Source organism: Mastomys coucha, unplaced genomic scaffold, assembly GCF_008632895.1.
Source record: "Mastomys coucha isolate ucsf_1 unplaced genomic scaffold, UCSF_Mcou_1 pScaffold15, whole genome shotgun sequence".
Taxonomy (NCBI): Eukaryota; Metazoa; Chordata; class Mammalia; order Rodentia; family Muridae; genus Mastomys; species Mastomys coucha.
The window spans coordinates 96,516,125-96,539,344 of NW_022196897.1; the positions used below are offsets into that span (position 1 = coordinate 96,516,125).

Consider the following 23,220-nt stretch of genomic DNA (forward strand, 5'->3'; position numbering starts at 1 on the left):
CATTGTGGAGTCAAACTCAAAGGGTTCTTTCAGTGTTCCGATTCACATAGCCTAAGCAACCTGAGGCAATGGTCACCGCATAGATGGACTGTCTGCTGATCATTTCCTGATCATTTATTCCTTCTGCTTGTCATTCATATCTGTATTACAGAAGTAGAGAGGTGGAGAACCCTGTCTTTAACATGCAGTGTATATTATGGGTGACACAGGTGTTTATGAGTAGCTACTGTATATTAAATGACGTTCTGTTAGGACCCAGTTCTTCAGCCTTTAACACCTTACCATAAGTAATATAGAAAATAATAGTATTCCTTTCTTTCTCCTCTTGTGTTTCTGTAACACTACTTCATGGCCTGATTCCCACAAGTGACCTCATGCCATTTCCTTAAAAAGTTACTTTTTTGCCCTTTAAAATATACATTGTTCCAAGTACCTCCGTTTATACTTTCTCAACCTTTGAAATTTCACTTTCTATCTTCTTTCCAAATTCTTTACGTTACTTAATTTCCTCCATTGTGTAAACCTTGCTCCCCAAGTTAATTGGTCAATAAAAGGTTCACATTTGTGATCTGGCAGTAGAGAAGAACGCGGGACATTCTAGAAGGGAGAAAGGAACTCTGGGAAGAAGAAAGAGGAAGAATCTTTCCCCAAGAGACATGAGAGGAGGTGTTTGTGACGTCAGGCATGGAGGTATAGCTAGCCATGTGGCTGGATGGAGCTCGATGGTAGAGTTAACTTACATGAGCTCGTTGTAAGTCTGCCTGTCTATAGGCCAAACATTGAAATATTAAAATGTCTCTGGGTGGTGATTTTGATAACCAGCTGATTAAGGAACAACCTGGCATATTAAATTCTAGCATATATATATAATTAGATATATGTGTAAGGAAATGATTTTATATATATATATATATATGTATATATTTTTTCCTTACATTACTCAGATAAAGAATATGAAAGTAAGTATAATTCAGATCTTTTTAAAAATTTACATAGGTGTGCACAAGGTCCTCTGAAAATATGTTGTGGTTGTTAGTGTGGGGTTTTCATAGGATTCCTAACAATGAGAATGGGACTATCACTAACTCTTTTGCTGTTTGGGACCCTTTCCTCCCACTGAGTTCCCTGTTACAGCCTTGACATGAAGGTTTGGACCTAGTCTTATTGTAACTTATAGTGCTGTGTTTTGCTGATATCCCTGGGAGGCCTGCTCTTTTCTCAAGAGAAAGGGATGGACAGTGGATCTGGGGTAGAAGGGAGGAGGGAGCTCAAGCTGAAGGAACAGAGGGAGAGAAGAATGTGGTTAGAGAGTATTTATTGGATGGGAGAAGAATAAATGAAAAGAAAACATATTTTTATGGCGTTACTTTAAATCGTGTGCATGTCTCTGTGGGAATATGTTTGTTCATGAGCAAAGGTGCATACAGAAACCAGAGGAGTTGGAACCTCCTAAAGCTGAGTTATAGATGGTTGTTGTCCTCCTGATGTTGGTGCTACAAACTGAACTCAGGTCCTTTGGAAGCACAGTATGTGCTCTTAAGTGTTGAGTCCCAACTCTATAGTTTAGCTCTTGACACGTCCAGTTTAAACTGCTATTGAAGCTTCATGATAGCTATAACTTATTACAATCTAATGCACCTAATTTCTTACTGCGTATTTATTTTCATAGACAACTTTTTGACCAGAAAAATACATACTGGCCTTTATTTTAAATACCATACCAAAAATATAATTCTTACCTTTCCCTCCTTCATTTAGAATATTTGTTGGTGTTGAAGTTAATCCTAGTGATAACTGAAGAACATATCTTGGTTGGATATGAGTAAAAGTATTATGATAAAACAAATGTTAACATATATCCATGAATTTCAATTACTTGGAATACAAGTTATTTTCATATATTAAAATAGAGTACTCTAGGGCTAGAGATATGCCTCAGTTGTTAAGAAGGGATCCTGCTCCTGCAGAGAGCCCATTTTGGTTCCCAGCATTCACCCTAGGTAGCTCTTAACTCTCTATAACTTCAACTTCACTGTGCTCTGAATCCTTTAATGGCACCTAAAAAAACATGCATATATCTAAACAGATAGAGACACATTTATATATTTGCTTAAAAATAAAAAGGCAGTCTTTTAAAAAGAGTAAAAGCATGTACTGTTGGCATGAAAATAAGTATGCTCTTCACATATTTTTAAAATAGTAAGGTATTGTCATACATATGCTTCCTGGATAAAATATATATTTAACATCATTGAGAACACACACTATATACCCTTTTTGTAATGTAAGAAGGCATGTAGTAAGTCAGAACATTAGATGATATGCATATTAAACAAGATTTTACTTTGGGATACATAGAGGATATATTAATATATTAATGTGATGATATTTAAAGCTATATTTGTTCATAATAACTTTACTACAGAATAAAATTACCACAAAATTAAGTAATTACAATGCCTATGGAAATAACATTTTTCAGTAACAAATAATCATAATGTCATCTACAGAAAAAAAAACTAATGCAATTGTAGGTAATCAAGTTTAGAAACTTAACTCAAGTCTCAGAAAGGTGAAGATCATGAGTTTTCTATCATTTTGTATTTCTTGATTCTTTGGTGGTAGGGTATGAATTAATGTTTTTAATTAGAAAATTGCAAGCTGTTGCTAGTTATTTTTTTAATTTGTTTTAAAAATTCTAGTGTACATTTTTTCCTAACTTTTTGCATGAGTACTGCATCTGAACCTTTCTGGATCTCCCTTTCCTAAGAAGTTCCAAATCACCTGTGCATATAGGACATGAAAGTAAAAATGGCCTTCATTTTAGGGAAAGACCAGAGCTAAAAGGAGAGCTGAGTCCTTGGTGGAATTTAGAGTTAGTCCACAATTTTCTAGATACATCCCCAAGTAAGCAAAGGACTGAGGTATAAAAAGCACTCACTTGGATTTCTAGTTCTACTACTATTACTGGCAATTCTCTGGCTACTGGTTATATGGAAAGTTGATGGCAATGATTAGTAACCAAAGCTGAGCACACTTCAGTGAGTTAGTCATTGTCAAAAGATGTACTCATAGTGCAAACATGGAAATAATGAGCTTTTCAAATGTACATAATCGGGTCTTAATTTAGTTGTATCATATATGGCACATATATATCATATATATAATATATACATATATCACATATATATGATATATATCAAGAAAGTTTTCTTCTTAACAAAGCAAGAGAAATTTGTGAATTTGTACAAAATCACCACCTTAAAAAGAGCAGCAAGAAATATATGAATGTATGAAAGGGCCTACAGTGCGAAGGAGGGGCAATGAAGAGGGGAGTGGAGGAGAGCAGGTCAGGTGACAATAATCAGGACACTGCATCCTTGTATGGAATTGTCAGAGAAAGAATTCTATAAAAATATTTTAAAATAAAAAATGAGAGGTGAGACTTGAGGGATGTGCTCAACATGCAAAAGTGGATGAAATTTTTGTAAAGAGAAATTTAAATTTTTAAAGGTAGGAAAGACAAAATTAGCCCTCATTTTACATACAAATTTACAGATATTCATGCAGCATTAACATTCTAATTACTGAAATATTGGAAGATTATATTTTATACAGCATCAAATTTATACTATGTAGATAATGTCTGGTCTGTGCCATTTTCAATATATTATGAGATTTTTTTCTATTGTATTAAATTTTCATTTTTTAAGGACATGTTCCAAAGTAGAATTTATAGTCTATCATTAGAAAATAAACAGAATAAAATAGACATTTTTGTTTGGTTTAAAATGCTAAATATTTTCCATCAAATAGTAGCTAAAAGAAAAAGAATTGAATGAAATGATAAAATAAGAAAGAGTTTTGTTGTTAGGTTTAGAAAATAGCATAGAAATTACATTATACAATCTTCCACCTGCCAAAATTATAAAAAATAAGCACCATGTATAATAAGAAAGGAGTCAGAAGATATTAGTTTGTCTGAATCGGTCCAGTTGTTGACTATTACATTTTCCTCTCTTTACATTACTAGAATTAGAAGCAGATGCAGAGACCCACAGCCAAACATTAGGGGTGGAGCTCAGGGAATACTGTAGAAGAGGGGAAAGAGGGATTGCAGAAGCCAGAGGGCTCAAGGACACCATACAAACACAGACCACATAGTATACTAGGCAGGGCTCATAGGGGCTCTCAGAGATTGAACCTACACTCAGGGACCAGGTATGAGTCATTTATATATATGCTGTGGTTGTGTAACAACATGTTCTTGTGAAACTCCTAATAGTGTAAACAGGGTCTGTCTCTGACTCTTTTATCTGCTTTTGGGACCCCTGTCCTCCTACTGAGTTGCCTCATCCAGTTTTATTTTCTTTTTTTATTAGATATTTTCTTTATTTACATGTCATATGATATCTCCTTTCCCAGTTTTCCCTCTGATAAAAAGAAAAAAAAAAGTAAAATTAAAAAAAAATATATCCCTGTTCCCTTCCCTCTCCCCCTGCTCACCAACCCACCCTCTCCCACTCAAGTGTACTCTTTTGTTGGTGGTTTAGTCCTTGGGAGCTCTGAGGGTACTAGTTAGTTCATATTGTTGTTCTTCCTAAGGGGCTGCAAGCCCTTCAGCTCCCTGGGTCCTTTCTCTAGCTCCTTCATTGGGGACCCTGTGCCTAGTCTTATTGGAATTTGTGATGTCATGTTTGGTTGATAACCCTGGGAGGCTTGCTCTTTTCTGAAGGGAAAGCGGATCTGCAGGAGACAGAAAGTAGAGGTGGGGGACTGGGAGGAGAGGAGAGATGTAATATGTGAGAAAAGGATAAATAAAGAAGCATTATGAGAATAAAATTGCACGAGCATTTGGTTATCTGAAGTCCTGCTTACTTGCCCACACTGGAGTATAAAGACTTGAAGGAAAGGCAGTTAAGCTTTTCCCTACTCCTCCTCTATGATGGCATTGTTGTGTTCCCCAATGCCGACTCCTTTCAAATGGCTTTGATCATCAGAAATATGTTGCCTAAATATACAGTTGCACTTTTACTCTCCACTGAAGAAAACATCTGCAATGTTTGATGATTCCACGGGGTCCATATTCTTTGTGTGAAGAGTTAAAACCTACTTTATGATTATTGATTATTTTGTTAAAATTCTTCACACTGGCTCATCTGCTATGCTCACTGACTCACTACCTGTCACTTTGCAGATTTTCAATAGCTAAGCAATACAGCCGAAGTCAAGGAAAGAAAGAAAACACAGCTGTGGCTTCGATTAACGTGATGATAAATATTCATGCAAAACTATTCAGCATCAAGGACATAAAAATGCCATGGGAAACATTCCACACAAATTACTCCATATGAGCTGAATGGAAGAATTTTTACAAAAATATGTACTCAATTGGTTTCAAACATCTACATCATCTGCATAATATATTCTAATGTATTATGACAAGACATAATATATTCAAATGTTATCTAAGTTCTTTGAATAGTACGTTCATGACCTTGGCTGATTTCCTTTGGCTAGAGTTTAATCATTTAATGGGGTTTTCATATGGCTTGGTGCAAATGCATCATGTTGCTACTCATTCCTCATCATTTCCCCTCCATTGTGTTTTCATCTCTTTGGTGATGGTTACTTTGGGTTAGCTGCACAGATCCTTAGATCACATCACATCTCTCTGTGAACATGTTCTGCAGATGCAATTACAGCATAAAAAGTCATTTCCAGCCAGTATTTCATATATAATGAAAGTGTGTCCTTCATATAATATGGTACTATATTATTTATATATAATATAATATATGAAATCCCTCATGATAACAACATTGTAAAAATTCACTGTTCAAATAGCAGTCTTCTGTCCAACAGATGCTAGTACAAAAGTAACACAGCCTTCTATGCAGTGTTGACTCCACTATTTCCCCAAAATTGATTCTATGGATCTAATTAGATAAGAAATTTGTAGGGAAAAACCATTTTTAAATCAAGGCTGACTTTGAAGAAAAGCAAGTTTAAGGTTCATATTTCAGCTTTGTGTGATGTTGTGAGTACTTATTCTTTGTCATCTTAATGTTGATTCATAAAATAGTCCTTTTTATATTGACTAAAAATGATTTCATACAGCTAAAAGAAAGAGCTGGGTCTATGGCAGGCAAAAGAGGAGATAAAACTTTAGTTTCTATTGTGGAAGCCAATAGTTAATGCATGAATGCTTAATTAAACATATTGTCAAAAACCCATTCCTCAGAAAAGATTAACTCTGAGTCATTGCAGTAATCATCATAAGGACACTATTCAAAAACAAAAATATTTTTTAGCCTGGAACTTATTCATATATATCATATATATATATATATATATATATATATATAGATATGATGATTATTCAATAAAAACATCAACTGATAAATCAGATAATACTGAACATGTGTGTGAGTTCTTGGTGTTCCATGGATATTTCATTAGGTTAAAGTAGAGCCAACGAGGCCACTGGAGTGAAGTGGTATGGACTTGTACCTAAGTGCTAAGTGAATTTGCATTTAATCTTTTAATCCAGGCAATTCTTTGTTCTACCCCTTTAACATAAATATTAATTTGTCTTAAATAAAGCATAAAGCATTTTATAGAAAAAGTGAGTATTAAAATTATTGTTTGTAAAATTAAAATGAGGAGACCCATATAAGCCTGTCATTGTTTCCAAGTGCTTGGTGATGACAGTATTTCTTATATTTTACACAGAACTAGAATACAAGAATAGAAGCATACATGACAATAATTTTAAATTAATAAAAATTTCCAAAGGAACTTTATGTATGGACTAATATAGATTTTAAGAAGGTTAAAGGAACTGTAACTTGCAAAATATTTCAAAATTGAATTTTAAGCAATGGACTATTTATTCTAAATACATGTCTAGAACAATATGTCATTTAGCCTGTAGCAAAATCTTTGCAAAAGATAGTAAAATAGAAATTAAAATTCAAAATTACTTACAGGTGGTTGAATAGTTTCATCTCCATCAAGATTTTCCTTTGTTTTTATTTTTAAATTTGATTCTGTAGAAATAAATTAATATTTAAGTGGTTAAAGTAAAATAAAAATGACCTTTCTAAAATAATATTCATTACAACTATAGAGTTAAATTAAACATTAGTTATTATGAAAAATAAAATTTTATATTCTCATTTTAAAATTAGTTAATCTTAATTTTCCAATCAACATTTAGAATAGATGAACAAAATACACAGAATACATGAATTTTAGTTTATGAATTAAATCATGAAGGAAATATCACATGCATTAATTATTTGTATATATACATTCAATATAGATGAACACATCTTCAGAAATAAATGGGAAAGATAACAACTCCAATTTTATTTTGTTTTTCCTGAGGTCTTCAAGAATAAAACAACCAGCTAAAATTAAAGAAAAAGCAAATATCAGCATTAATAAATATTTTGATTTATATCTTGATGAATTCAGTGCCTTTAGTCAGTAATGGAGTCTTATCTGTTATAGGAGCTATGTAATACTAAATGTCATAAACTGTAGTTATTATATTTCCTAAATTTGAGTATTAACAGCATACTATATAAAAGTTCCTATTATATCCTGGAGTAGTTATGGAATACTCTATATAACATTGCAAATACACACTTTATTCAGTTCCATTTGGATTACTCATCTTCTGATTTAGTTTTATTTCTTATTCATTCATCATTCCTTTTATTTTATTTGGTTATTTACTTCAATGTCTCATTCCCATGAGCTGAGTGTAAATACTTGTAGCACCAAAACTTTCCAAACAAACAAACAAAAAAATAACCTTTCATAATTAATCTCAGGCACTCCATTAAAAACAAAGACCTCAACATTGGAATTTGATTATAAAAAGGCATAAATTCAAAGTAGCTAAGTTCTGTCTTTCAATTGTAAATTCATTTCTTAAGTGTATAATTTTGTTCAAAAATGATACTGCAATTGGTATTTATATCATTCACATAAAATCCTTGCATCATGTTTGTGTAACAAAGTTTAGAGATGAGAGTACTGAGCTATTCATACACTGTAAGGTACATATTCCACTGAAAGTAATTTGCAGCACTTACCTTCTCTGAATTGAACATACTTTGTAACTGATACATCCTTTTGAACACAATCTTTTATTCCCATGGTAGACTGTATGGATTATAAACAAAATGTTTAATAATTCTCATATATGTTATACAGCATAAAGTTATAATTTAGGTAAAATGTAAAAGCTATTACCTTCCATTCAGCACATTCTTTTGGAGAATCTAAAATATTAAAAACACATGTAATGAATTTAGTGTTAATATGATGCAATCTCTCTTAATTTCACGCAGTTACTATTGAAAAATATTGCCCATAATGCAATAGTTACATTACATTTTCACTTTGGTGGAAAGTTATTTTTTTCCACTTTGGTGGAGATTTATTTATTTAGTCTTTTTAGGAACAAACCATGATAGGAGTACATGTGTTTACTTTTTAATCACTGATTTAAAAGTTGAAATTTTCAATGTAAGGCTATGACCCTGATGAGCATCATAAAGTACAAAATTGTATATGTCCCAATGAGACATTAAAAGTGAATTTGAGATAATGTCTCAACATAGAAGAAGCTCATGTTGAAATTATTTGAATTCCACAAGTTACATGTTGACGTTACATTGTTTTCAACAACTAATGAAAAGAGGTGGCAGTGAATTTGAGAGTAAAGAATGATACAAGGGTGGACTTGGAGGAAGCAAAGGGAGGTGGGAGATAATGTAGTAATACTATAACCTGAAAAGATAAAAGTGAAAATTTGCATCTGCCAGGGGTGGGGCTGTGGGTGGAATCTCTAGGAAGTCCCAGAGACTTGGGATGAGGCTCATAGGAGTCAATGCAGGTGACCTTGTCCTAGATGCATGACAACAGGCATATGGAACCTGAAGTGGCCACCACTGGTAGGACCCGCCCCCCACCCCCAGGGGAGGAATGACAACAACCTACTCTCAAAACTTTCTACTCAAAATTTGTTCTGTCTGGAAGAAATGCAGGGATGAAGATGGAGCAGAGACTGAAGGAACAACTAACCAATAACCAGTCCAAATTGGGACCCATCTCGTGAGTAGACTCCAATCTTTGACACTATTAATGGTACTCTGTTATATATAACCATTCCCTGAGAGTCTCCACCCAGCAGCTGACTGAAACAGATGCTGAGACCCACCTGCAAACATTGGAGGGAGGTGGGGACTCTTATGGGAGAGTTGCAGGAGGGATCGAAGGCCCTGAAGGGGATAGGAACTCCACAGGAAGACCAAGAGAGTGAACTAACCTGCACCCTTAGGAGCTCTTAGAGACTGAGCCACCAAACAAAGAGCACACACGGGTTGGACTGAGAAACCCGGCACACACGTAGCAGATGTGCAATTCGACCTCCATGGTGGGTACTCCAATAACTAGAGTCGGGGCTGTACCTGGGACTGTTGTCTGTCTGTGGAATCCATTCCCCAATAGGGCTGCCTTATCTGGCCCCAGTGGGAGGGGATCATCTAGCCCTACAGAGACTTGGTGCAGTGGGGTAGGAGAATATCTAGGGCAGTGCACACTCTCAGAAGGAGAGGGAAGAGGAGGATAGTGGGAGGGACGTTGTGAGGTAAGGATGGGGAAGGGGTCAGTGATTGAAATGTAAAAATATAAATGGATAAATAAAATGAGAAGAAAGTTTTAAAAGCTTATGGTACGATGGAACTACATATAGTAGCATTTCCTAAATAGTACAAGAACTTAGAATTTCACCTCCCCTCCCCCCATTCCCTTCATCTCTGAGATGGTGCCCCCTCTTCTGGCGTCCTGTTTCCCTGGAACATCAAGTCTCTACAGGACTAGGCACATCGTCTCCCATTTGAGCCAGACAAGGCAGTTCTCTGCTACATATGTGCTGCGGCCTCAGAACAGCCCATGTATGCTCTTTGGTGGGTAGCTCAGTCACTGGGAGTTCCCAGTGGTTCAGGTTAGCTGACCCTGTTGGTCTTCCTATGGGGTCCCCTTCAGCTCCTTCAATCCTTCCCCTAACTCTTCCACTGCGGTTCCTGAACTTTCAGTCCAATGCTTTGTTGTAAATGTCTGCATCTGTCTGAGTTAGCTGCTGATTCAGTAGAGACTCTTAGAAGAGAGCCATACCAGAAACATCAGTAACAGTTGCACAGTTTGGTGCCGGCCCATGGGACGGATCCCAAGTTGGGCCGGAATCGTTTTGTGTTAAAGAAAGTTGTCTGAATTATTTGATATTCACATGTAGAAACATTATACATTAGACAGTTTCTTCTCCACAGATGTGTACTATTGAAAGGACTGTAATTGCTTCTTCCCTCAAGTTAGAACACATGTAAGTGCTTCTTCTAGGACGTGAGAACATCCTAAACAGTACTAAAGCATGATTAGTATCTCAAGAGTGACCTGTCTGTAGAAAATAATTTAGACGTGAACGCAGCAGTTCTAATGCTCATATGAATACACAAGAGACTGTGCCAACATTCACAGGTCCTGTACTTGTATTGGTCAGATGAGGTTCCAGCACTGAGAGGGAAAGTGGGCATAAGGCATCACCCAGTAAACCAGAAGATATCTCCAGTTGATGAGTACTTGCAAATCGAAATGTAGTTTTTTTCTAATGGAGTCCCTCTGAGAATACAAATCACGCTTAAGGTCTGTCCCCAGGCCCAGCAGTAGATGGCCAACACAAAATGAATTCACTTGCATTTGTGGAGGTTCTTTGTCTCAGAACCCTTTGTTAGGATTTTTTTTTTTTAATCTTACAAGTCATTGCATTTATATCACGCGTTTTTATGGAATTTCTGTGTGTTGGAATGTGGGCCTGCATACCAGAGGCTTTCCATAGAGATCTCTGGCCTGGCCCTGGTGCAAAGGAAAGCCAGTTTGAGCAGGGAGGGGAAGCCATTTATGCCACTTCCTTCTGCTGTTATAGTTGGCTCCACCCCAGTCTCTGCATCTGGGTTATTGGTTACTCCTACTTCATGCTGCTGCCCTGCATTGAGTCGGGTAGGGCTGGGCCGTGAGGAGTGCGCAGAACTTCAGGCAGAGTTTTGTGAGAGCAAACCTCTTCCAGAGTTTTACAGATCTTAGGACAGAAGTACTCGGACAACGGAGTAGTTCTCGCATACCTTTAATCCTTCCAGATAGGAATCTTACAGTTTTGGGGTGGGTTAGGAATTGACAACAGGTACTTCTCACTGGCTTGGTCTGAGAGCTGTTGGGAAACCTTATTTGCATTTGGGAGGGCTTGGTGTTTCTCCTACATGACTGATGGCCATACACCTGGGGGTGGGGGGGTGGGGCTGTGCAAGGCTGTAGTTGCTACAGGAGCCAGGGGCCCAGGAGGCATGGCCAAGCTCCTACTGGCCCATGAAGGCCACCAGGTCTCTGGGTTTCAAGGCCTGTACACGACTGGGTAACCAGGCTGTCTGTGCACAGTTCACCGTCCCACATGGACCCATCAATGTCTGTTTGTATCCATATGTGTTTCTTGAGCTTATATTTTTAATTTAGCTCATTTTTTTGTTTCTTTGTTTTGTCCTTTTATAGTTTGTTTTGTTTTATTATTTTTATATATTTTAGATGCCTGTTTGTATTCTAATAAGAGAGAGGAAAAAGGCATAAATTTGGGTAGGTGAGGATGTGGACAGATAGAGTAGAAGAAAGTGAAACAGTAGTCATAATATATTGTCTAAAGTTATATTTTCAATAAATAAATCAATTATTTTCTTATTTACCATGACTAGCGTTTTTAAAAAGCATATGGATTTTTAATCTCACCACTTTACAAACTGTACTTGTAGCTTTCCTATTTATCCTTCTCCTCTTTTATGTCATCATAAATGTTCAATAAATATAATTTGAAATTTAAAAATAATTAGAATAAGAAAGACCAGTTTGGAACATAGAAGTTAACAAAGATATTTATATCATTAGTTTTATTTTTCTAAACTTCTGGGGATAAAATAAACAAAAGAAAATGGGAAGTTCAAAAATTAGAATACTTGTATCATAATAATAAATTAGAGAACTTACCTACACAGGAAGTTTTTACATCCATTATTGATGAATTACTATCTGAATCATATTCATTCCTTTCATTGGTAGCCTAGATGAGTTTTGAAATAGAATACTTAGTAAATTCTCTCATACAATATAGAAAATTAACAATCTAGAATTGAGAAACAATGACTATATATAGCTTGGGTTCTTTTTGTTGTCTTGCAAATCTATGTTGCTAGGCATCAAATGGGGAACAGGTTATTTTTGTACTCTTTCCCCATATGCTGTTGTGATAGAATTCTATGTGTCTGTGTCTTTCTCCTTTAGTTGGCAATTTATACATTCACCTTCACAATGATTTATTTAAGTACACCTAACACTACCTCACCACAAGCATAAGTTCTCTTCTCATAAGATGTTACTTATTTTGCTCTTAAACTCTAGGAGATTTCCTCATCTGCCATGTCTATTGTTTACCAGCACAACATATATTTAGTACTGCATATCATTATATAATTACAATAAATATAAGCATAATATATTATGTGTAAATATATTGCATATAAATAAATATAAAACTACATAAAATTTATTATACTATTAAATAATATTATTCAGTAAACCCAATTAAAATGTCTTCAAGCAGACTTCAAATTTTAATAGGAATTCTAGCAGCATCAGCCTTTAAAAGTTTTTCTACAAATTAGAAGCTCATATAGGCCCATTCATTAATATATATATTATATATATATTATGTATATATATATATAATATATATATATATATAATGTGTTATATCTAGTTCTGATATAGTTTAATGCCAATGAAGTCTGGAATAGTATTTTTATTATATTTTCTGATTTCCTTTGCTTAAATACAGCCAAGTTTGAATTTTGTTTTTGGTACGAAAATTAAATTTGTATCCTGAATATTTTCTTCTTCTTTATAGGAGGTAACTTGTTTACATGTCCTATTTTCTACTATAACAAATATACAGAAGACAACCAGATAGCCAAAATAAGAACTGAAACTTCAAAGTCTGTAATATTGACAAATAATGGGTAAGCACAAATTATGTGTCTTCACAAGAGTGAAGACTTGTTAGCCTGAGTCTAACTCAGGAAATAAGCTGCTATACCATTCATAATTTCAATTGCTAGTCATAAGTGTTAAATTTAACCAGTTTTTTTAAAAACATGTATAGATATTATAGAAATGAATACAAAAATAAGGGAAAAAATGAAATATCTAGTGATAAGGTTTAGCTTATTTTACTGTTATTTTTAAAGATACAAGTTTCATGTAAAGGGAGGCCAAAATTAAATACCAAATCATGATGATTCTATATATTAAAGATAGAAGAAAACTTCATGTGGCCTATGGGATATCATTAATCAATGAAAACAATATTTTAGAAAAAGTCAAATCTTAATACTCATGTACCTCATGCTGTGATTTTTCACCATTACCATGGAGTTTTTGTTCTTCCTCTAATTTTGATTTTACATCCAGTTCTTGTGGTGAATCCATATCAATAATTGAGTCTAGGAAAATAGAATGAGATACAAGATAGTTGTTATAATCATTAATAGACAAAGGTAAATTAGAACATGTACTTTTCAGACATCATTTTTCTTAGTTATCAGGTCTTCCAAATTCAAACAGGATAGTAAGTCCTAACTACTCTAATCGATTTGCAATCTGTTGATAGCATTCTTAATCACTCCATGTGTAACTCTTGCTTTTGTTCATCACAATATTTATCCTGGCTTATATAACATAATCCAACAAAGCAGGACCAATGGATTTGCCATAAAATTCTGCAACAGTTATTGCTGACAATGATGTTTATGTTTACGTATTGTAGAAATGTATATCAACTGATATTCTAGTATTTCAATCTGTTCCTGACAAGGGGAAGACAAGAAGTATGGTGATGGTTTGTTCAGTCAACTTAGGCATAATCCTATCCAAATGATACACTTTATATTCTTCCTATGCATCCAAGTAATTTCCCTCATTATATACAAAATATATATTATTCTTGATCTTTATCTCCTTTTCTTTGTTACTACTATTTATTTACAATACTCCTCAAGTGAAAAAATAATAATAAATTAACTTCTCATGCCATGTGTCTTAGTGATATACCTTATTGAACTAATTATTATACTTTATTATGCAAATTATTTCACTTAATATATCTTCTGGATTGATAAATATTAAAGTGGTAAATATTTTCTTTTTTATTGGATATTTTCTTTATTTACATTTCAAATGTTATCCCCTTTCCCAGTTTCTTCCCTGGATCCCACTATCCTAACCATCTCTACCCTGTTTCTAGGAGGGTGTTCCACCACTGACCCACTCCTGCCTCCCTGCCCTAGAATTCTCCTACACTGGGGCATGAAGCCTTCACAGGACCAAGGGCCTTTCCTCCCACTGATTCCCTACGAGGTCATCCTCTGCTACATATGTGGCTGGAGCCATGGGTCTCTCTATGTGTATTCCTTGGTTGGTGGTTTAGTCTGGGAGCTCTGGGGGGTCTGGCTGATTGATATTTTTGTTCTGCCTATGGGGATACAAACACCTTCAACTCTTTCAGTCCTTTCTCTAAATCCTCCACTGGGGACCCTGTGCTCAGTCCAATGGTTGGCTGCAAGCATCTGCCTCTGTGTCTCTCAGGCTCTTGCAGAGCCTTTCAGGAGACAGCTATATCAGACTCCTTTCAGCATGCACTTCTCGGCATCCACAACAGTATCTAGGTTTGATGACTGTATCTGGGATGAATCCCCAGGTGGAGCAGAGTGGGGCAGTGGTCAGTTCAGTCAACTTAAGCTCAGTCAGGTAATAGGCCTTGAACCCTGGAGCCTCCACTGAGGGTGGAAAGAGTTAGGCTATATCTCCTGAGTCTTTGGCTCCTGTTTCAGTCACAACTTCTCACAGCAGCCCCTGCAGAAGATGTGTGCTCAATCAGGCAGACAATGCCCCAGGCTCCCAGCATTCTAGCTGGACCCCACCCCCAGTCACTGACCATAGCCAGGTGTGCCTTACCCCAAAGGCAGATAGCCACACCCTATACAATATAAAGGGCAGTTTGCCCCCTCCCCTCTCTTTTGCTCTTTGTCTTTCCTATTGCTTTCTTTCTTCCTCTCTTGCTCTCTTTCCCTCTTTTCGTCTCTTTCTCTTTGTTCCTTCTCCTGTTCTTTCTTCTCTTGCCTTCTTCCTCTTTCTTGCTCTTTGTTCTCTTCTCTTACCTTCTTGTTCTCTTGCTTCCTTTCTTTCCTTTCTTTCTCTCTCTCCTCTTCTCCTCTCCTTTCTCTCTTTTCCTCCTCTTTACTTGACCGCCCTATATTCTCTTTCCTATAATAAAATATCTCATTTATACATTGCCTCCTTTTTGACTAATGCACCCCATCACAGACCTCAACAGCAGAGAGAGTCCCAGGCTGCAGTAGCAAGCCGCCAGGCCCCACAGAGCAGTCTCTGGATGACCTTTTCTTCAGCCTCTGATCCACACTTTGTCTCCTTATTTGTTCCCATGAGTATTTTGTTCCCCTTTCTAAGAAGGACTGAATCACCTGCACTTTGATCTTCCTTCTTATTGAGTTTCATGTGGTCTAGGAATTGCATCTTGGGTATTCCGAGCTTTGGAACTAATATCCACTTATCAGTGAGTGCATACCATGTGTGTTCTTTAGTGATATGGTTACCTCATTCAAGATGATATTTTCTAGTTCCATCCATTTGACTAAGAATTTCATGAAGTCATTGTTTTTAATAGCTGAATAGTACTCCATTGTGTAGATGTACCACATTTTCTGTATCCACTTCTCTGTTGAGGGACATCTGGGTTCTTTCCAGTTTCTGGCTATTATAAATAAGGCTGATATGAACATAGTGGGGCATGTGTCCTTACTACATGTAGGGGCATCTTCTGGGTATTAGCCCAGGAGTGGTATAGCTGGGTACTCAGGTAGTACTATGTCTAATTTTCTGAGGAACTACCAGACTGATTTCCAGAGTGGGAATTCCAGCTTGCAATCCCACCAACAATGAAGGAATATTCCTCTTTCTTCACGTCCTCACCAGTATCTTCTGTCACCTGAGTTTTTGATCTTAGCCATTCTGACTGGTGTGAGGTGGGATTTCAGGGTCATTTTGATTTGCATTTCACTGATGACGAAGGATGTTAAACAATTTTAGGTGCCTTTTGGGCAACAATATTCCTCAGTTGAAAATTCTTTGTTTTGCTCTGTGCACTGTTTTTAATAGAGTTATTTGATTCTCTGGAGTCTAACTTTTTGAGTTCTTTGTATATTTTAGCATTCTTCTACATGCTGACCTCCAGTTGAATCAGCACCATTTGTTGAAAATGCTGTCATTTTTGCACTGGATGATTTTAGCTCCTTTATCAAGTAGGTTTAATGCATCATATTATTTTTAGGGTTCTATCAAATCACAATTAAAAAAAAACTTAGTTATCATTCCAAAATCAGACCATGTTGCTGAATTCACAGTAATCTCAAATGCATAAATATGATCAAAGTTTTTATTATCATTAGTGTTTCAAATACATAGAGTAGAGAAATATTGAGCTTCTTTTGCTATATTTTTTATTTAATTTTATTTCTAGTAATCTATTCAGTGGAAATAGGCTAGTGATGGATTCACTTGTTCACTCTGAAATGTCCCAAGCTTTGTTATCATTAACTGTAACAAAATTGATTGTTTATTTATTTATATATCTTCATTTTTCCTATATACTACTTCTTGTTGCAATGCACTCTGAATCAGTGGTCATGGTCCTACCTATTTCCTGTAATTTAATGACTGAATCTACAAGGATACTTTCCTTTCTCATACTTAAATCTTATAGGTATGAAATCATAGTTCCAGAAAGAATGAACAAACAAAAGAAAGTAATAGGAGAGAGAGAGATATAGACAAATGATAGGTGTCAGAAAGACAGACATGTTGATACATGCATGCATGCATATTTACATAATATATACATACATGAATATAAAGATGATAGACAGATCCATTTGGAATTTAGTATTCTTATAACCTCACAGAATTATATATTCTACTAGTCTCTCTATCCTCCGTTCCCATACACTAGAAATAGGTAAGAAGTCATAACAAAATCTATGCTTTCCTATACTTCTTTTACTTCTTGAACCATTAGAAGATGCACTATTGTAGATTTTCTATATAGAGAGTTCTATGTACTTGTAACACAGTGTTAATTCACATATCAACATCACTGGCATAATTTTAGAGTCTAGCATAGATGTAGAACCTAGTTATTCTTAATCATAATTTTTGAACATACCCACCAATGTCTTTTAATAAAAATCCAGAAAGCTATAGGTAACATGGAATAACTACCCACATTCTCCCTGATGTTGAATTGAAATTTTGGAAATTCTCTTGTAGTATAGTATTTATTTTTTTCTTAACATCTTTAGAATTAAACAATATAAGAAACCATAGCTTGGTAATGGGACCTCCTGCTCTTAGTTTTCATAGAGCATCCTTCTGGCCTTTCATTAGCCTGAGTTCTTTATGGACCTCCAAGGGACCTCCTCGACCATTTTCTCCATTGGTTGTAACCTAATCCCACCACTATAAGCCTTGCCTTTTTGTGAAACTCCTAACAGCGGGAGATCTTGTGTGATCTTGGGGCTCTTTTCCTCCTCTTAGGGTGCTTTGCCTAGCCTCAATATGTGGGCTTTTGCCTTGTCATATTGTATCTTGTTTTGTCATGTTTGGTTGTTGTCTTTTAGAGGTGCCCTCTTTTCTGAAGAAGAAATAGAAGAGGAGTATGGGATGAATGTAGAGAGAAAAAACTGTGGTTAAGTTATATATTATGTAAGAAGAATCTAGTCTCAATTTAATAAGGAAGAGTAAGAGGAGGAGGAGGAGGAAGATGAAAGAGGAGAAGCCATGATGAGTCAAATAATCTCTTGATTCTCCTTTTTGTACTCTGTAATTCCTTTCTATATCCTAACATTCACCTGCTTGAAGAATCCTTATGATGGAAACAATGCTTTGCTTCCTTTTCTGAAATAGTATTCTCAATTTAATATGAGATTGAAAGTTAATTTTGTTATAGAAAGTGTTTGAATTTAACTTTTAAACTATTGCCATTTAATATCTTAAAATTCAGTCATGCTTTAGAGGTAATTTTTACTATGAAAGTGAGTCAGTTCTAATTTACACAAGCACTCTGACAAGTAACTTTATATAATATGGTCATACCTTTCACTTGGCTATTTATTGTACTTTCATCACTTTGACCTTCTGTCACAGAGAAATGTGATGTCGCTTTTGGTTGGGATCGCTTAAATATATGCTGGTAAAAAGAAATATCACAAATGTATTGATTAAAGATTTCCTAATTGTGATTTTTCCTATTTTGAACTTATTAAACTGAAAGTAAAGTATTATTTAAAAAACAGAACAAAGAAGCTTAAGAATATTTCCTAACTATTGACTAAGTTTTATCTTTATTGGGTCTCTAATTATATAAAAAAGAAAACCCACAGAAGTCAAGAAGAGATATAGAGTCAGTTATATGTTCCTCAATTACTTCAGATTACCTAATTACACTTTATTTCCTAAAAGTATATGAATTTTTATAATTCTCAACTTAAAATATTCTAATTAGATTTAATTCTAATCAAATTAATTAGAATTAATTTAGAATAGCATTAACCTATTTATAATACTCCCAGTGACAGAACTATTTTAAGTTTATAAGAAAGAAATATAAGAGTCTCTAATGTACATCAAAAAAAAAAACGAATTAATGGCTGGTCTATTTTTCATTACAATCTTGATTATTTTGAGAAAAAAATTACTGTGTACTAAACTTGTGACACAAGATTAAGATTAATAAGAAGAATCCTTCTGTGGTCATTTTTGAATAGTCAAAGACATTGGATGCCATATACAGGTTTTCCATATAAAAATATATGACAATCTTTAATAAGAAAGTAAGATTCCTAAACATAATTGTGGACTGCAAAAATGTAGGACCACAATTGCATTCCTAGATAGAATTAGTACGTATGCTTTCATATCTTTATGTTATACTCTCACAGAAAGTGCTACTTGGATTATTTTGCTTTGGTTACAAATGGCTCAAGTAGCAAATCAACCCCATTCATATGAAGACAGTATACCAACTGTAAATAAAGTGAGTACAGTGAATTGTCTTTAAAAAACAAGAGAATGTGAGAAGAATAACTCCTATTAAGTGGATAAAATGTGCCAAGGTTTTATTTCCTTGTTTTATTTTGTATACAATAATAAAATAATGCCTACAACCAGGGTAACATTATATCCTGCTTCCTGAATGCTAATTCAACTTCCTATGTCTCAAACAAGAACTAGATTGATCCACTCTTTTGCCACAATTATATTCAGAAACACTTCCTCTGAGTACAGACTTCCATAATCTGTAATGTCTATTTTAAATATACAACACCTCCACTATTCTACAACTTAATATTGTCTGACCTCTCTAGAAATGCTTATTGCCATTTTCTGATTGTTTGTGACATTTTCTTAAACTACAGAATATACTGTTCTGTTATACTTATGGATTTACAGAAAAGCAACTGATTGATGATGACTATTCAAGGTCAAAGCAACTAAAATATTTTATGGAGAGCTAAACTCAACTCCTGTCTTCTTTTCGTTACTATCTGTCTTTCTATGGTTTTCTATATGTTAGAAATAGATATACCAGGACACATTTAGATGTACTTTTGAAACAGAAATGTTTGAAATGTATCATGCAGAATGTGGCACTGATGCTCTGTTCTGGAAGGTATCCTAATCATAGGTGTTATGGATGATCATCTGCAGCTATTTTTCTCTCATAACAGAGACACTGAAGAGACCTAAAGAATAAATCGCAGAACTGCAACTTTAGCCTTTGAAATACAAATTGGGAATATGTAATCTCATATTTTGCATGATGGGCATGATGAATTCATGGTTACAATCAAAATCAGCTCAATCACTGTGACTTTGGTCCTAACAAAAATATTTTAGTTCTAAGTCCCCAAATCAAAATTGACTATAATTTAATTAGATTAAAAATCTAGGAAGGGAATGTAAATACAATGATAAATAAATAAATAACTTTGAAACAATTCCAAGAATAAGGTATGGTGGAATTAATGTATGTTGTAGAATATTATAAATTTCCCTATTTAAAAATGTTAAAATACTAAGTCATGATCTTTCAATCTTCTGGGGAGTCCAAGGAAAATTAGTATATTTTATGTACCAATAAAACTATATAATAGGTAAATTTAAACTCTTACATACCCATTGGTTCTTCTTTTCGCTGCCCGATTGGTACTTTTGTCCCTTCTCAAATATGAACATTACAGCTGGCTCTGTTAATAAATTCATTTGTCTAGTTACTGTGTGTGTTTGCATGTATAAGAAAAATTTTTAAATATTATACTTTTATATTATACATAGAATTTTTAGCTCGATGATAATACAAGTTCTGTGCCTGATTTATTAGTCATGAACTTCAATTATGTTTACTTAATCTTCAGCTTGATATTTACTGACTTAGACCATACAGGTATCAATGTTTTAAATACATCACCCAGGAGAGGGTGTTTTGTCCAAAACATGCAAACATCATAACAATTCAGACACAAATTACACTAAGAGAACTGCAAGGACACAACACTGGAGAAGAGATATACAGGTCATATAAATTCCATGGATTTATGAATTTGAATTCATGGCTTTATTATTATTTTAGAAAATATAGAGATATTTGCTAAAAATGAAATGCTAAAAGTAGTAAAACTTAATTTATCACATTGTGTTATGTAATTTCTTGACATAGAACTGACATCATGGCTAATCAATGCCATTGACCTTTTTTCATAATTTAAGGATATATAAGTGGAAATTGGATATATATTTGTATGTGATACATATGCCAAATATATATATATATATATATATATACACATATATGTACACATATGTATATGTATAATTCTGTGAAATTTGAAAAACAATGTGATACAAATAGGAAGACTGCTAGCATTTTAAATAATTTGGAGATAGTTGCTAAAGATATCAATATTTCAAAATTCACCTGTTTGTAGTGACTTTGCATTCTTCTTTGCTGGTGAATCATTTGGCATAGACTCTCCATCTTCAGTGGTAGACTTCATGGGTTAGGAAACAGGATGTTTAATAACATGTATGTTTCAGGAAGTTAACAAAACAGAACATATCATAAAGGTCTTTACCTTTAGTTGACAATATTCTTTAGGAATCTCTAAAAATCATAAAAGACAATCAATTATAGATAAATATGACGCTAACCAATCAGTCAGAGTTAATATATTCCTCACAGGTAGATATTGGAATGGTATTTTAAAGTGTTTGATGAACTTTGTTTGTCTCTTTTGGTACAATTTAGAGAAATATGTAGAAAGAAGACTGAAGTAGAGTGATCAGAACTTTTCTGAAATGTGACTCTGGGCCAAATGCCATGTAAATTTTCAAATGTTTAAGCATGTAGTAGACCACATATTTAAGAATCATTCTAATAAGATGGCAGAAAATGCAACATGTTCTCTACATCATATTATAATTTAGTCAGCCCAGATTAGGTATAGCATTTCAGATAGAAATATTTATTAAAGAAATCTTTCTGGTTTAATTTTTTTGGTTAGTCATGTACAGGAAGTTGCTCCTTAATCCACATGTGTAAACTTCCCTTAGAGTATACTAAAATAGATAACAAACTTTCTTATTTTTAGGAATCATGTACACATTCTAGAGAATACGGAAAAATTGAAATATCATCACAATAAATGCATTTTTTCACTGAAGTATTAAGTTCAAACATGCTATACTAGAAACCAGTTTAGGATGTAATACTATCTCAGTCCTCTCTTCTAAAGATGGTACTCTGCCAAGTTACTATTTACAATGTTATTACTCCTCACCTTTCTCTTCAGCTGTTATTTCATTCTGTTCAGTTTTATCTTTAGTCATTAATAAAGAGCCAATTCGTTTCGGTCGAAGTTGCTTAAAGATGTTCTGTTAAAATTGGAATTGGTAATGAGTTGCATATAAATTTTCTAATAACTATCACAAAAAGTCTGTTTTCTAGTTAAAAAACAATTGCATTGAAAATAAACTCTAAAAACCAAAAATTTGAATATCCTTTTATATACTTCCTGATTATATGTATTGTTTACACTGATAGAATTTTTTATTATACTCACTGACAAGGGAAGTCTAGAAGAGACACATTCATGAACAAAGAGGAGCAAGTGCATATGTCCAGTTGAAGAATTGCCTTCATTTTACTTGTGTTATTAGGATTTTTAATAATACTAGGAGAATTTTTAAATTTATGTATTGACTGAGTACACTCCCTGCAGCACATTATTCTATATTTAGAACACTTAAAATTAATTTTAATCCCTAAGGAAAAAAGAAAGTTTCTATAGTATATAGTTCTGCATATGAATACTACTTCCTAGAAATAGTTGCACTGGGGAATCGATATTGTTCGTATTTTAGATAAATTTATGAGGAAAAACTGATGCTTTGAAATAACCAAGCCATAATAATGATAATTTATCTTTAGATCATATTTGACTAGAATAATGGTTATTGAACAATTAATAGAACTGGACAATTTTCAGCTACTTAAATGGTTTGAGGACAGCCTGGATTACATCATGACATCATTGTCTCACACACTCTCTCTCTCTCTCTCTCTCTCTCTCACACACACACACACACACAGTGTGTGAGAAGGAGAAAGAGAAAGAGAGGAAGAAGGCAGAAGGCAGGCTCAAATAAAACAATTTAACTGGAAAAGTTCTTTAGTTAAGAGCACATGTTGCTCATGCAGGGGCCTCAGTTGTTAGTACATAATATGCCTCAAGACCAACTGAAATTCCAATTCTAAAGGAGCTGATGCCCACTTCTGTCTTCTCCAGGCAACAGGCATACACAGAGTGCATATAAATAAATTTATGTAAACATTCATATGTATAAAAATAAATAAATCTTAAAGAACAAGGAATTCTTTTCTTCAATAAATTTCCAGAACTCTAACAGCCATAATTAGGA

At 34.4% G+C, this 23,220-nt stretch overlaps 1 protein-coding gene and 1 long non-coding RNA gene across 4 annotated transcripts in view; one reads left to right on the forward strand and one right to left on the reverse strand.

The window, feature by feature from the left end:
* LOC116090633 overlaps window positions 1-20,459 on the reverse strand; it is a 109,089-nt gene extending 88,630 nt beyond the window's left edge. The window contains exons 1-7 of one of the 2 annotated variants that reach the window (XM_031371333.1): window positions 20,419-20,459; window positions 13,513-13,613; window positions 12,103-12,175; window positions 8,269-8,297; window positions 8,109-8,178; window positions 6,991-7,052; window positions 1,740-1,794 (exon numbers count right to left, since the gene is read on the reverse strand). In XM_031371333.1, coding sequence (XP_031227193.1) covers window positions 1,740-1,794; window positions 6,991-7,052; window positions 8,109-8,178; window positions 8,269-8,297; window positions 12,103-12,175; window positions 13,513-13,613; window positions 20,419-20,422 — 394 coding nt within the window. In that variant the 5' untranslated portion in view covers window positions 20,423-20,459. Of the gene's footprint in view, window positions 1-433; window positions 613-1,739; window positions 1,795-6,990; window positions 7,053-8,108; window positions 8,179-8,268; window positions 8,298-12,102; window positions 12,176-13,512; window positions 13,614-20,418 lie in introns of those variants that run through there. The other variant, XM_031371335.1, reaches the window with a different exon arrangement.
* Window positions 624-5,472, forward strand: LOC116090635. 2 transcript variants are annotated; one of them, XR_004118754.1, is made up of 2 exons: window positions 624-751; window positions 5,198-5,472. It is a non-coding gene; the product is annotated as an uncharacterized LOC116090635 (long non-coding RNA). The 2 variants fall into 2 exon arrangements; XR_004118755.1 differs by lacking the exon at window positions 624-751 and adding an exon at window positions 863-959.
* Window positions 20,460-23,220: the final 2,761 nt, after the last annotated feature.